The following is a 13,247-nucleotide window of genomic DNA, read 5'->3' as shown; positions in this document are numbered from 1 at the left end:
TGTGCAAAGGGGAGTTCCTGTGAATTCACTATTTTGAGCACCTGAATTCACTTTCAGCGCAGCTTTGGGGAACTCCGAGCAGGTGAGCTCCTGTGGGATGGGGTTACTCCAGCCAGGGCACAAGGGCAGCTCCAGAACCGGCAGCAATTCCCACCTGGAGCAGGTGACAAACAGTTCCCGGTCTCCAGCACGGCAGTTCTCGGCTCTCTGCCCCCACTGAGGCGGCAGCTTTGATATGGGGAAGCTGTAAAAGCCTCGGGAGGCAGGGGAGAGGCAAATGCTGTAAAAACCACAGAGAATTTATGAGGAGGGCTCACCCCCAGCAAATGGATCTACAGGAGCACGCCGGGGGTATCAAACATCCTCAGCCTCACTTTCTGTTCCACTCCACTGAGATGAGACTGGATTTCAGTAAGTCATTAATGGAAACGGCCATGAATTGTAAGAGATAAACACAACTGGGGTAATAGCAGCCCTAAAACTGGGTGTGAGGCACTCCTAGAATTTATTGAAATCATTACAAGGTTGGGCTGTGAGCAATAAATCCATCCAGACCCCAGTTCCTTTTAAGCAGAGGGAAGAGGTCGGGAAAACTCCTTTGTCAGACACTGCTCTGACTCGCTTGTTGCTACATCAAGTACAACTGGCATCAGTTTGTTGGAGGGTTTGTTTTGTTGGGTTTTTTTTATTCTAATATCAGGAAATACAGTAAATACCAACTGGTATCTCTTACACCGAGCAGCATGAAATTAATTCCAAGGACTGTGGTGTGCCAGCAAACGTCCTTTTGTGCCAGAGCCATCACAAGTCGGGAATACTTTGCTTTGCCATGCACAACCTGCTGAGTGTAGGGATTTGCTTAAAAACCCAGAACCTTTTACCAAAAGAAGAAAGAGGAGGGGAAAAAAAAAAAAAAAGCTACTTTATATTTACCTGAACAATAATATAAAATCCTTAAAATCAGCTCTTTTCCCAGCAGAATCCCCCACTGTGGGGACGGGCTCTGTCCTGTCTGCTCACTAACTGTTCACTGAAACTGGGACACAGGTGGAGCTCTGGAAGATGGAACTGATGGGAAGCCGTGGAGATTCCAGCAGGAAAGCCTGGTTTCATTCCCTTTCAAGTGCTAGGTACAGTCCTATGTACATATTCACAAGTGTCCTGGGAACAGAGGAGCTTCGGGCAGAGCCTGGAGTTGTCTCGGTTCCACCGCTTTGGGAAGCAAGCCAGGGACGAAGGAGTGGGAATTATCTACAGACAAGAACCACGTGGCAGCCGTGGAGCAGGCCAGCGGAGAGCTCAGCCCCACAGCTCTTCTGTTCTCCCAAACTTGTAGATCAGAGTGCTGGGGGGAAAGAAACAAAACACAGAGGAGAAATAAAAATCGGGCCACACGTAAGGTAATTCTAACAGTACCCTTAAATCTTGTCCTGTGCGAAGCAACAGCCCAGCCCTGACGTTTCAGTCAGATCAGGATTTGGGGTTGGTGTTTAGATTTGGTTTCCTTTGCATGTGGAACAGAAACCCACCCAGTTTCACAGCCCTTTACTAGATTCATTACCATCCTTTATTTGATTTATTTCCATCCTTTATTTGATTTATTTCCATCCTTTACTTGATTTTTTTACCATCCTTTACTTGATTTTTTTACCATCCTTTACTTGATTTTTTTACCATTTCCCTTGTGGGAAAGAAGGGATTTATGAAATTCAAGGAGTCCAGAGGAGCAAGCCTCACTCTGGCACCAGGGATCCAGCTCAGCATGACAGCATGTGCTGGGGTAAAACCTAAACAATTCCATTTTTTATGAACAAATCAGAAAGAACATTAAGCCGGTGGTAGAGAATCAGATCCAGGTCACAACTTGATTTCCAAAATTCCACATGTTGTGGCTGCCCCTGGATCCCTGGCAGTGCCCAAGGCCAGGTTGGACACTGGGGACAGTGGGAGGTGTCCCTGCCCAGGTGGCACTGGGTGGGATTTAAGGTCCCTTCCAACCCAAACCCTTCTGGGATTCTAAATAAGACTAAAAATTTCAGGCACAAAATCTGCCTTCAGCACTTTCCCTGTTCAATCCCAGAGGGGATTTAGGAGCTGCTGTTTCCTGCAGGAATATCCCTCGTTCCCCAGAGCCAGAGCACTGCAAAGCATCTGCTGAGGGGCTGGAAGGAAAAAGGATCAGCCAGGAAAAGAAAGAAAGAAAAAAAAGAAAAGGAAGGAAAGGAAGGAAAGGAAGGAAAGGAAGGAAAGGAAGGAAAGGAAGGAAAGGAAGGAAAGGAAGGAAAGGAAGGAAAGGAAGGAAAGGAAGGAAAGGAAGGAAAGGAAGGAAAGGAAGGAAAGGAAAGAAAGGAAGGAAAGGAAGGAAAGGAAGGAAAGGAAGGAAAGGAAGGAAAGGAAGGAAAGGAAGGAAAGGAAGGAAAGGAAGGAAAGGAAAGAAAGGAAAGAAAGAAACTTTCAGTGCCTGATCGTGGAACTGACAGTGCTTAACATCATCAGGGCCTTTTATTAATAAAATCCATGGATTGCAAAACGCATTCCACACCTAAAAGGAGTTATTAGAGACTCCAAATCGACTTTACATGATGGATTTAACAATATTATTTGAAATAAATCCAGTGTGCTGGTACAGAACACGCCGGAAAAAGGAATTAGCACTCTTTCTAACTGCAAGCTCAGCCAGGGAAAGGAAATCCAGGGAATATCAAGGAGCAGAGAACTGAGCCATTGGTGTGGAACACTCTGGGAAAAGGGGAATTGAATCCCCCAGCTGGCTCTGCTGGGAGGGGAGCCAAGGGATTGCAGGACAGAGGTGAATGATTGTCGTTTTCCAAAGGCACTGGCAATCCCTCATCCCAGAACACCCTGGGCATCCCTGGCCACCCACATTCCAGAGCTCTGCATCCAGGGGGAGCAGACCCCGCCGGGCCAACGGGAGCGTGAGGGAGCAAAGAGCCTGGGCAGGGGCAAATCAAAGCTGCTTCCTAAGCTCTGCAGCAAAGGGAGTAGGAAGCAGAGCTGCTTTTCCAGGGGGATCAAGGTAATGAAGCAGGGAAGTCCGTTTGGGAGGAGGGGGATTTGCCCAGGTAACTTACCTGAAAAATATTAATGCATTCTGGAAAAACACTGCTAATCCAGGGTACACGTTAGTGTCTGCAGAGGAGGAACAGAGGGAACACTCAGTTCTTTCGTTCTGGCAGCGGGGCTTAACAGGAGACTCCAGCTACTGGGAGCTGGGTTTGACAGGAGATTCCAGCTTCTGGGAGCTGGGTTTGACAGGAGATTCCAGCTACTGGGAGCTGGGTTTGACAGGAGATTCCAGTTACTGGGAGCTGGGTTTGACAGGAGATTCCAGCTACTGGGAGCTGGGTTTGACAGGAGAGTCCAGCTACCAGGAGCTGGGTTTAAGAGGAGATTCCAGCTACCGGGAGCTGGGTTTAACAGGATATTCCAGCTACTGGGAGCTGGGTTTAACAGGAGACTCCAGTACTGGGAGCTGGGTTTAACAGGAGACTCCAGCTACTGGGAGCTGGGTTTAACAGGAGATTCCAGTTACTGGGAGCTGGGTTTAACAGGAGATTCCAGTACTGGGAGCTGGGTTTAACAGGAGATTCCAGCTACTGGGTGCTGGGTTTAACAGGATATTCCAGTTACTGGGAGCTGGGTTTAACAGGAGATTCCAGTACTGGGAGCTGGGTTTAACAGGAGACTCCAGTACTGGGAGCTGGGTTTAACAGGATATATTCCAGCTACTGGGAGCTGGGTTTAACAGGAGACTCCAGTTACCGGGAGCTGGGTTTAACAGGAGATTCCAGTACTGGGAGCTGGGTTTAACAGGAGATTCCAGTACTGGGAGCTGGGTTTAACAGGAGATTCCAGTACTGGGAGCTGGGTTTAACAGGAGACTCCAGTACTGGGAGCTGGGTTTAACAGGAGATTCCAGCTACTGGGAGCTGGGTTTAACAGGAGATTCCAGTACTGGGAGCTGGGTTTAACAGGATATATTCCAGCTACTGGGAGCTGGGTTTAACAGGATATATTCCAGCTACTGGGAGCTGGGTTTAACAGGAGACTCCAGTTACCGGGAGCTGGGTTTAACAGGAGATTCCAGCTACTGGGAGCTGGATTTAACAGGATATATTCCAGCTACTGGGTGCTGGGTTTAACAGGATATTCCAGTTACTGGGAGCTGGATTTAACAGGATATATTCCAGTTTAATAAATAAGTAATAAAATATTTATTTACCATGATATTCCAGTAACTGGGAGTTGGATTTAACAGGAGATGCCAGTTACTGGGAGCTGGATTTAACAGGATATATTCCAGTTACTGGGAGCTGGGTTTAACAGGAGATTCCAGCATCAGTCTCAGACTAAAACCTGGATGCCGTGGCTCGGATTTTCCAGAGACCACAGGCTTCCATCCCTGTGGATTCCCTACCCAAAAGCTGGCAAGAAAAAGCACTTTCCTAGAGGAGGAGATATCCCAACTCACTCTGTGTAACGTATGCTCCAAAGAGGATCCACATGGAAGCAATGAGGGATCCAAACATCAACATGAAGCCGATGAAGAGCCAGATCCGGGCCCCTGCAGGGGAGAGGGAAATGTGGAGTTTTATCCAGAGGGCCAGGGAGGATGGGATACATGATCTCACTAAAGGCACAAAGGGTTAAACCCAAGGATCAAGGATAAAATCCAAAAAATATTCCTGTGCAAAGCTTCACTGCAGCTGGATCGTGAACGACACAATAAAAAAAGCACCACAGGCCACTTCAAATAGCAGCAAATCCCTCCAGATTGACAAATCCCATGGAGAAGGCTGCTGGGATCCACGTGGGAAATAGAAAGGGAATTATGAATGGCAGCAGAGAGGACAGCAGGTCCAGAGACACCCACAGCAGTGACACAGAGGAAATGGAAAGGTTTGTGACACATCCCTGGGGAATGCCTGCTCCAGAGCCATCCCCCCCCAGGCAGGAACTGACTTCTCCCAGCAACTATCCAGGATTTGCAGGGAAAGTTCAGGGAGCCAAGACGTCCAGCAAGTTGAATTTCACCGAGTTCCCTTTTAAACAAAGCCGGCACTTGTCTCCAAGGGATAATTCTGTACAGAAATTAATTCACAGAAGTTCTCTCCTACTCTTTAATCTTCTGATTATTTCTTTCACCACCACGTGGGGAAAAAAAAACCCAAACAAACCCAGCAAGTAAATGCTTCATCTGAGCAGGATTTGTGCAGATAATTTACCTGTTCTCCCTAAGCATCCATCACTGTAGCTGTCTCCTCTCACCTGTGCATTCGATACAGCATTTATCCTGGGGACAAAAAAAAAAATTGGATTCACTTCAGATTACAGAAATTCAGTGGAGAGTTACAAGTTAAACCCCAAGGGGTTTTTCTGTTGGGTTTTTTTTTAAGATGTGACAAATTCTGGGAAAATTCCCTGGCAATCTGTATAGCCACAAATCCCAAATCTTCCCTTTTCTTCCTTGCCAATATTGGATGATTCATAAGAGTTGTTACTTTTATTTACATCTTCATGACACAAGCCAGGCTACTGTTCTCCCTTCCATCTGAGGAAGTTTTAGGCAAGGAAGAGCTGTAAAAAATTGTAAAAGCAAAGGGAAATGCAGTCAATTGTTCAATACTGAGGGAAGTATTGGATTCCCCATCCCTGGCAGTGCCCAAGCTTGGAGCAGCCTGGGACAGTGGGAGGTGTCCCTGCCGTGGCACTGGGTGGGTTTTACGCTCCCTCCCAACCCACCCCATTCCCTGATTCCCGGATTTATCCACGCTGAACGCCCTGTCAGCAGGGCCTGGATTAGTTCCTGCTGGTTCTGTGCTGAGGCCCCCCCTGTGTGCAGCACTCACATGAAGAAGGCCAGCGTGGAGAAGACCCCGCAGGTGTGGAAGGCGTGGTTCAGCTGCTCCGGCTTGGGATAAACCACGGCGGCGTCGATCATGATCCACCAGCCTGTGAAAAACTGGCCACAGCACAGGGGGTGAGCCTGGGGGGGCACGGCACAGCCACAGCCAGCTGCTCTGGGCCGCACTGGCTTGGCTGGCTCCTAACAAACACCAGTTTTCCTGGGAAGTGGTTCAAGTGTGTCCCCATGGGCCGCAGAAACCTCAGCGTTCCTGTTCGCAGAGGAGTGTTTGGGAATCAGCCACAGCTCCCGTTCAAACGGAGGAGTGGGGTGTGGATAAATTAATGCCCAGAGCAGCTGGGGCTGCTCCTGGATCCCTGGCAGTGCCCAAGGAGCAGCCTGGGACAGTGGGAGGTGGTGGGAAGGGGGTGGCACTGGGTGGGCTGTGATGTCCAAACCCAAACCCTTCCGGGGTTCTATGAAATTCCCAGTGCAATTTCTGCGGAATTCCCTGTCCTTTGTTCCCCTTCGGAACAAGACTCCAGACTCCAAACCCACACGAGAGGGAGATGAAGCAGAACAGAGCAGCTCTAACACAGCCAATTCCACAGGAAACCCACGGGGAATTTCTTCTCAAGAAGAGAAAACGGTTCAGCAGCGTCACAGGACTCGCGAAAACGCCGCTGGCAACCCCACAGCGAGCCGTGGAAGGAAGAGGCTGGATTTGGGGGAAGTCAAGGGGGAGAAGTGGCAGGACCTGAGGCACGAGCGAGGCCTGTGTGTGGCTCCCCAGGTCACTCACCAGCACCCCGGCCACGATGGAGGCGACGGCGTTGCGGCGCTCGCTCCAGTCGATGCACTCGCACTCCGGCCAGCGGAAGTTGTCCAGGAACCCTGCCATGGCCACGGCTCAGACTGCCCACAGCTGACTGCTCAGGACACAGCTGACAGCGCCCAGGACACGGGGGCAGCGCCCTGGCCACGGCTCCGCCTGCCCTGGGCACGGCTCAGGCTGCCCCGCTGCCTCGGCACTCCCTGCTGGGCTCTTCCATCAGCAGCCGCTCCGGAGAGCCTGGAACACAGCCAAGGGGGAGCTCAGCAGTGGTGCCTGAAGCTCCAGCTTTCGTGTTCCCTATGATTTCTGTATTTACTAGATTCTGTAACTGCATTGGGACAGAATTCTGAACTTCACACAAAGCGTTACGCGGTTCTCCTCACGGCTCAGTCAGACAAAACAATCCTTTTCCAGCCCCAGAGCCAAGGGCACCGCTGCGGCTTCAGGAAAAAGTAGAAAAGCGCAAAGGGCGAATTGAGGAGAGCAAACTGGGAGGGTGGGACTGCATCACCTGAAGCTGTAATTGGACAATTAACCCCAATATGGAAATGGACCAAAACTGATAATCATGTGAAAACTCATGACCCACTGTCCATCTCGGGTGCAGCCCCGGAAAACTCTCGTACCACCCAAGGTGTATCCTTTGAGGGCCTTCAATAAATCCCCACTTAATTCCTTTACCTCTGTGCAGCCTCTGTTCTAGGGAGCCTCTCAAGGCACCAGGATCAACCAGGAACCTCTCGAGATGCTGGACAACTCTCATGAGTTACAGTCTGGGGGTTTTTACAGAATTCAGGTTTTCACGGAGAACCTTCCAGTGGAATTTGCCCCGCCCACGGCAGGAGAGGGAACGAGATTGTTTTAAAGCCCTCCCAACCCAAACCATTCCATGATAAACTCTACTGATGCTGCATGGAGCTATAAACACAGAACCACAAGAGAAAAATCACCACACAACCCAACAGCTGATGGCAGAACTCGGTCTTTGAGTCATGCCAAGGAATCTCGATTAAATACTAAATTTCCAGTCTCCAACCCAACAGATAATAGGATTTAGTGCCCTTTTTAACACAGAGCAGAAGAGCCCAACTCAGCAAATCCACTGATTCTGAGGGTAAGGAAGGTCTGAGCACACAGACACAAGGTCACAGGGAACTTCAGCCACGGGAAGAGGAAAGCAAAGTTAATTAACTGACAGCTGCTCTTAGCACCATCCTAATTCCATCTGGTATTGTCAACTTCTGCATTTCCCAGCCTGCCATAATTAATTCCCAGCCTTTTGGAAAAGACTAACAAAGATGTCCTTCACGACTGTGTGACGGCACAGACTGAGGGAGAACATTGTCAGCTTGACAGCAGCAGCGAGAAGAAGTGGAATAAAACAAAAATCAACCAAGAAACAGTTTGCCTACGCTACAAACGCAGGGTCACCTCCCGTGAGCAAGATCCAGAAGTTTGTCCTCCAGAGCCCAGCTCCAGAGACCCACACTTGTGCTGCCACTTCAAAGACTAGAATCAATCACTCAATTCCAAAGTTATTTTAATTAGCACAGCATCTGGGCTCAGCCCGTCTGGTGATTCTCCTCAACGCCACCTTTCCCTGGCAGCGGACGGATCCCACAGCTCTCCCAGGGAATCCCAGTGCTGTGCTCCTACACAATCCCGGGATCATCAGGGTGGGAAAAGCCCTTTGAGGTCACCCAGTCCCACCCAGCAGCACCCCTGAACCGTGTCCCCAAGGGCCACATCCCCCTCCTGAGCACTCCCTGGGACAGGGACTCCATTGCTCTGGGCAGCTCCTGCCAAGGCCAGACCACCCTGGCAGGGAAATTTCATTTTTAATCTCTAATCTGAGCCTGCCCTGGGCCAGCCCGAGGCCGTTCCCTCTCCTCCTGTCCCTGTTCCCTGGGAGCAGAGCCCGACCCCCCCGGCTGTCCCCTCCTGGCAGGGACTTGTGCAGAGCCACCAGGTCCCCCCTGAGCCTCCTTTTCTCCAGGCTCAGCCCCTTGCCCAGCTCCCAGGGCTGAATGACAACTGCTCCGAAAGCCCTTCCTCATTTTCCACTCTTCAGTGGCTCCAGCTGGACTTTCTTTGTTCCTCTTCAGAGCAGAGCCGTGCCTGTCCCCTCTCCCGCAGCAATTCCTGCTTTCCCCTCCCAATTCCTCACCCTGCCACACTGGAACTGGTGCAGACCCCACCGTGGAGCTGAGGGGCCTTGCCTGGGAGAGGCAAACAGGGAATCCTGGAATGGTTTGGGTTGGAAGGACCTTAAATCCCACCCAGTGCCACCCCTGCCATGGCAGGGACACCTCCCACTGTCCCCAGTGTCCAGCCTGGCCTTGGGCACTGCCAGGGATCCAGGGGCAGCCACAGCAAATCTGGGCACCCTGAACGCAGAACAGGGACAACCCAAAAGGGGATGGGCCACTCCTCACAAGGTGTTCAAGAAATCCAGCTCCAAAATCCTGGATCTAATATGCCACAGAAAAGGAATGCACTGCTAGAGGGGAGGGAAGAGACCCTCCCAAGGGACCTCAGCAGGACATCCCAGTGGGAACAAAGGGCCACGAGGTGACAATGGGCACAGGCAGAGAGCCAGAGGTGTCCTGGGCTGGGGAACAAGAAGTAGGAAAGGGATTGGGATGAGGAAAGGGACTGGGATCAGGAAAGGGATTGGGATTGTGCCCCTGGGCCCCCTCAGGTGAGGCCCCACCTGCAGAGCTGCCCCAGCCCCGGGGCCCAGCACAGGGAGGACATGGAGCTGCTGGAGAGAGCCCAGAGGAGGCTCCAGGATGAGCAGAGGGATGGAGCAGCTCTGCTGGGAGGAAAGGCTGGCACAGCTGGGATTGTTCAGCCTGGACAGGAGAAGCTTTGGGCTGAGCTCAGGGTGGCCTTGCAGGGCCTGAAGGAGCCCCAGGAAACCTGGAGAGAGACAATTCCCAAGGCACGGAGGGACAGGACACAGGGAATGGCTTCAACCTGAGAAATGACAAGTCTTGGTGGGATGTTGAGAAAAAATCCTTCCCTGGGAGGGTGGGGAGAGACTGGGATGGAATTCCCAGATTTGCTGTGGCTGCCCCTGGATCCCTGGCAGTGCCCAAGGCCAGGCTGGACACTGGGGACAGTGGGAGGTGTCCCTGCCGTGGCAGGGGTGGCACCGGGTGGGACTGAATGTCCCTCCCAACCCCAACACTCCATGATCCATAATTCTCAACGCCCTCAGAAAAAAAGGAAGAAAACAACAAACTGCATTTGAGAAAATCCAGCCCCAGTGTGAAGCTGAGGCCCCACAGACAGCACAGGAGCCAGGCTGGAGTTTGTCCCCACAGGGACAGCCCAGGCACCTCCTGCACACACACCCCTGGGGGAGGCAGATGCTTCCAGCTGGAATTTCCCACCTGGATAAAGGTGCAGAGCTCCCCGTCTGGTTTAAACCCTTCCACCCACAGAGCTGCCAGGGAGGAAACAAGGAAATCCTTTGGCATTCCCTGTCCTTCAACGCCCTGCCCACCATCAGCCTCCTCCCCTTTCTCCCCTTTGCCAAGGGCAGGCAGGAACATTCCTCACTCCAAGAACACACCTGCAGGAACCAAGTGGAGACTGTGAGCAAAGTGAGCCCAACTGGAGCTGCAAAAACCGCCCCTGGCAGATGCCAGCACCGAGACTAAACCCCACCGGTGTGCTGTGCGCACAGAAAGCACAGCAGCAGCTCAGCATTTTCACCTGAAAATCAGCTTTTCTCTCCCCAGATGAGCTGATTTCGCTCGAAGAAAAATAGTGAAAGCAGTCGCAAGGAAATACAAAAAGCCTGCAGAAAGGAAAACGCCTTAATGTGGAATATCATGGGGCTGGCAAAGAACAGAACTGCCTGTTTCCAAAGGAGAGAGGAAAAGACAGAAGGGGGAAGGGAAGAAACGTAAAGTCACGAAGAACATTCAGGTTTTCCTTGGAGGAGATGCACCTTCCACAAGGAACTCATCAGAATGTCCTTTAGGCCACGCATCCCCCACGTGCACAGAGGACGAAAAGTCCACCAGGAGCTTATGTGAACATTTCCGTTCCACCCACCGCCATTCTCCCACTTTTTTCAGCCATTCCCTGCAGTTTCACTTCCCGTTCTCCCCATTTCCCAGCATCGGCCTCTGCTGTCTAATTTTTAAGTATTACAAAAAGGCAAGAGCAAAGAAAGGAAGTCTGAAATTTACACAAAAACGAGGCTGTGTGGCAAACTTATTAAAAAGCGACACTAATTATATTTTAATTCCTTGTGAGGCCCCTGGATCCCTGGCAGTGCCCGAGGCCAGGCTGGACACTGGGGACAGCGGGAGGTGTCCCTGCCGTGGCAGGGGTGGCACTGGGTGGGCTCTGAGCTCCCTCCAACCCAACCCATGGTTTATCCCCTCACAGGAATGCGCTGCCCAGCCCCAGAACTGCCCGCACAGGGGGCTTTAAGAGCGCTATTAAAGTTTGAAGACTCGAGGAGGCAGGGAACAAAAAATCTCCACTCGGCAATTCCCTGAAGCCCGCGATGGCACCGGGGCGTGACGGGGCACGACGAGCCACGAGCCCACGCTGCAGCCAAAGCCCCGCCAGCAATTCCTGCGGCCCCAACAAATAAATCTCTGTTTAGACAAAACACGAAATTATTTTCCCTTTAACTTCACCTCCAGACCCCAACTGTCCGCGGCGCGTCCTCAGGGCCGGACAAGCCGTGACACACGGGGACGTGCCCGTGTTCCCGGGGGTCCGTCCCGGTGCCGCTCCCGCTCCCCATCCCGCTCCCTGTGCCCGTCCCGCTCCAGCCCCCGCTGCCGGTGCCGGTGCCGGTGCCGCCGGGCCCGGCGCGGCCGCACGTACCCGCTCCTGGGCGAGCCGCTTCCGCCTGCGGGCACACAGCCCCCTGACTGACGCGCCTGCCGGCCAATCACAACCCAGAGCTGCGCGTCACCCGAGGGCCGGGTGAGGGCGGAGCGCTGTGATTGGTCAATGCGGCGCTACACGTAACACGCTCCGCCCCTTTCCGCTTGGGGCGGGGTGGGAAGGGGCGGGGCCAACGCGCTCCCGCCTTTCCTCGCAGGCCCCGCCCCCTTCCCCTCACGGCCGGAGCCCTTCCCGCTATGGCCGCCCCCTCACGGCCCCCTCAGAGCCGGAGCCGCCTCCCACACGGCCACAAATGACCCTCCTCACGGCAACAGCACAATTGCCAATGCAGGCAGGTCCCATGGTGGAAGAGATAAACTTCACCCCTAAATTTCATCCCTAAACTTCGTCCCTAAATGCTCTGAAACCTCACCCCGGTATCCGGTTTCATGAAACTAAACGGAATTCATAAAGCTGGAAAAATTCTCATTTAGAGGATCAATCAGGGAACGGTCTGGGAACCTACTGGAGAAGCAATATGGGGATAATAAACACGTCAAGAAACTCAGTGTGGAACACAGCCCATCTAAAACAGCGAAACAAAAAAGTGACAAAAGACAGATGTTGCATAAAAGCCCTGGGCAAAGAAAAGAACTGGATTCCAAGTCAGCATTTTGAGGATTAGAGGGCACATCTCACAGGCGTGGAATCGAAAGAATCAGACTGTACTCGAAGTGCTCTCTTCCTTTTTTAGCCTGAACTTACATGTCCACGCTGTGTTCCATCAAAGTCAGAGACACCACACAGCCTGTTCCCTCAGAGCGGCACCTTCTCCCACGAAGAAAAAAGATTTATCACTGTGGCATTTCTTTTCAAGATGCCCTGCTCTTGCTTCTCCTTTATTCCTTCTCCTTCTTTGCATCTCCACATTCATCCTGTGATGTTACTGCTGGGAAACAGAGAACTCCTCAGCGGGACTTGACGTCCACAGTGCCTAGAGAAGGAAGAATTTCTTCTCAACACCTCATTTAAACCTCAGTTTCAAGCCATTCCTGTTGGGCAAGAAAGACTCCTCACCCTGAGAAAAACTGATACCTCAACATCTTCGCAATACATAAAATTATGTATGTATACAATCTTTTGTCTTCATATTAAGATGTCATTAAGCCTCTCGAGCCACAAGGCGTGCGGTCATTACGGCAACAAATAGGAATTCTGGAAATAAACAACGCGGGTTTGGATCTGGGGTCAGCAATGATTGCACCCTTTTTTTCACAGTCATAAAACAACGTTTATCAAATTCAAATCAACAGTCCAGTGTCAGCCAGAAAAATTCCTTCTGAAGGAGGGTTTTCTGTGTGCAGTAGCTGATATTCCTTAGTATTGACTAAAAGGGTTTTGTGAGCTCAGAGCAACAAAATCGTAGACAAGCCCTGAAACACTGAACTCCTCTACACACTTGGGAGAAACAAAAGTGGGAATTATGTTTTCCATCGTCGCTGTAAAGGTTGCAGAAGTGGATTTGTGTGCCTGGCGGTTCTTGATGCCATCGGTGCAAGGCTGATTTAAAGCGCCTCGGTCAGGTCGCACCTGCCCCATTTAAACCCAAGTGGTTTTAGTAAGAACATAAAAATCCCTCAGTCTGCTGATTCACCCTTTATGGCACCTCTGGTATTGAAAGTGCTG

General features: G+C 51.5%; 1 protein-coding gene across 1 annotated transcript; it reads right to left on the bottom strand.

Moving 5' to 3' along the window:
• Positions 1 to 665: 665 nt before the first annotated feature.
• Positions 666 to 11,599, bottom strand: TMEM50B (transmembrane protein 50B). The gene is made up of 7 exons (XM_066177216.1): positions 11,559 to 11,599; positions 6,669 to 6,938; positions 5,871 to 5,983; positions 5,247 to 5,314; positions 4,493 to 4,585; positions 3,093 to 3,150; positions 666 to 1,345 (listed from the first exon to the last, which is right to left on the bottom strand). Exons 2-7 carry the CDS (start codon positions 6,765 to 6,767, stop codon positions 1,300 to 1,302), a joined length of 477 nt encoding a protein of 158 aa, XP_066033313.1. The 5' UTR covers positions 6,768 to 6,938; positions 11,559 to 11,599; the 3' UTR covers positions 666 to 1,299.
• Positions 11,600 to 13,247: the final 1,648 nt, after the last annotated feature.

Source organism: Chamaea fasciata, unplaced genomic scaffold (genome assembly GCF_029207755.1).
Source record: "Chamaea fasciata isolate MVZ Bird 193981 ecotype frontalis unplaced genomic scaffold, bChaFas1.0.hap1 SCAF_2, whole genome shotgun sequence".
NCBI lineage: Eukaryota > Metazoa > Chordata > Aves > Passeriformes > Sylviidae > Chamaea > Chamaea fasciata.
This window is presented reverse-complemented; position numbering and strand designations above follow the sequence as displayed.